This window comes from Plasmodium cynomolgi, assembly GCF_000321355.1.
Source record: "Plasmodium cynomolgi strain B DNA, scaffold: 0703, whole genome shotgun sequence".
Taxonomy (NCBI): Eukaryota; Apicomplexa; class Aconoidasida; order Haemosporida; family Plasmodiidae; genus Plasmodium; species Plasmodium cynomolgi.
Window position 1 is genome coordinate 1 of NW_004193010.1, and position 1,713 is coordinate 1,713.

The following is a 1,713-nucleotide window of genomic DNA, read 5'->3' on the forward strand; positions in this document are numbered from 1 at the left end:
TTGGCTAGTCCACTTCCAGCACCGAGTTCTAACACCACATTGTTGCTAAAGAGGGTGCTATTCTGGAGGCACAAGTCGGAGATCCATTTGCTAATCATAAGACAACACTCCCCAATGTTAATCCCGGTGGTGTCATTATGCGAATGGATCTATTCTCTTGATGTTTTTCCATCCTCAAATCAATTTCCAAAATAATTTAGCCCAATTTCTCTTATCCGTATAATGGCTTCTTCTTCGCTTTCCCCGTTTTTACTTTTGCCTTTTCGTTGATGAGCAACTGGTGGGTGTACTGTTGAATTATTTTTGCGTCCTCTAGATTTATCGTGAACGCTGTGTCGTTGTGGCTATTGGGTGCTCTGTCCCCACGGTTGGCTACGCCGTTCATTCTACTCACCGCGCCCCCATCCTGCTCGTCCAGCACACTCAACATGGGGTGCCTCAGAACGAGGTGCAAAATATTTTCGTCCTGGTCGTTGAAGGCCTCCGACAGAATGCTCTTGTCAAATTCGTTTTTCTTCAGTAGATCGATTTCGTTGGCTTCCTTGTACAGGCGAGTTTGCTTCCCCCACGTTTCTCCCTGGCCGTTTAAAGTAGTACCTCCGACACCCTGCTTACTGTCGCCATTGCCCAAGCTGCCATCATGATCATCAGAGAAAATGTTCCCCAAAAAATTCCTCGAGTTGATTTTATTTTTGACATGGGCACTTAGCTGGTATCTGTCCTTCACGAGGGAAATTTCCATAAAATCTTTCTTCATATGTTCATACAGTTTGTTTTTTTCTTTCCACTGTGGTATATTCTTTGCTATATAAAAGGTAGTCGAAAAGTATCACTTCCTTTACAGTTTCACAATGCTTATTCTGCATGACCCACATGAGGGGGTCATTTCCATTGGCATTCAGTTGGTTATGTCCAATTACGCATTCGTATAGCAGAAAGCGAATCATGTCCACAATGTTATTTGCGCATGCAAAATGTAGGAGTGTGTTTTTATTTTCGTCCTTCACATCGTTAATTAAGCATATGTTTCCATGTTGAAGGATTTTTTTAACTTCCTTAATGTCGTTTGTCCTTACGTAATATATCAGGTCTTCGATCTCATCATCCAGCCTATTGCTGTTGTTATTCTATTGGGGAACATTCTGATATTTCTCTCCTGTCACCATGACCATTTTGTGTAGTGAATTTGGGGTGGAAGTGCGATGAATGGCGTTTGAAATGTATCCTCAAAGGGTTTCACTTCGTCCCGACGGTGTTGCGGGCGCATTGGCAGCGTCAGTTCAACCGCTCCAAATTGGTGTCAGTCCGCGCTGAGCTTTGTAGAGATCAGAGGGCGGGCCCATTCAAAGTGTTATGCCTTTGTCAATGTTGGGGGCCCCAATTTGACAAAAATGTACAGAAAATGAAAATACGAAAATAAGAAAATAGAAATGTATTAACGTATGCAAGTGTGAAAAAAGAGATTCACAAGAGGTACCATGCGAGCATGTTCAATGTCGCGCCGTTCTCCTCTGACAACCGCGCGCAAATACAAAATGATATGTGCATTGTAGTGTTGTTTTTCCGTACGTATTGATGCGTAAACTGATTGGCATATTTTCCCTCAATCTGTTTTTTTAACAAAACGGTATACTTTGGAAAAAGGGGGAAACAAAAAAAAGGAAATTTAATTCGATCTATTCTGTAGAAGTAACGCCATTTTGCCATTGCTAA

At 42.1% G+C, this 1,713-nt stretch overlaps 1 protein-coding gene across 1 annotated transcript; it reads right to left on the minus strand.

Annotated features, from left to right (window-relative positions):
- Positions 1–211: 211 nt before the first annotated feature.
- On the minus strand, positions 212–1,127 carry PCYB_005250 (hypothetical protein; the record flags this gene model as incomplete). The annotated part of the gene is made up of 2 exons (XM_004227946.1): positions 212–799; positions 843–1,127. Coding segments are annotated over 2 exons (873 nt in total), but the record flags the coding sequence as incomplete, so codon positions are not given.
- Positions 1,128–1,713: the final 586 nt, after the last annotated feature.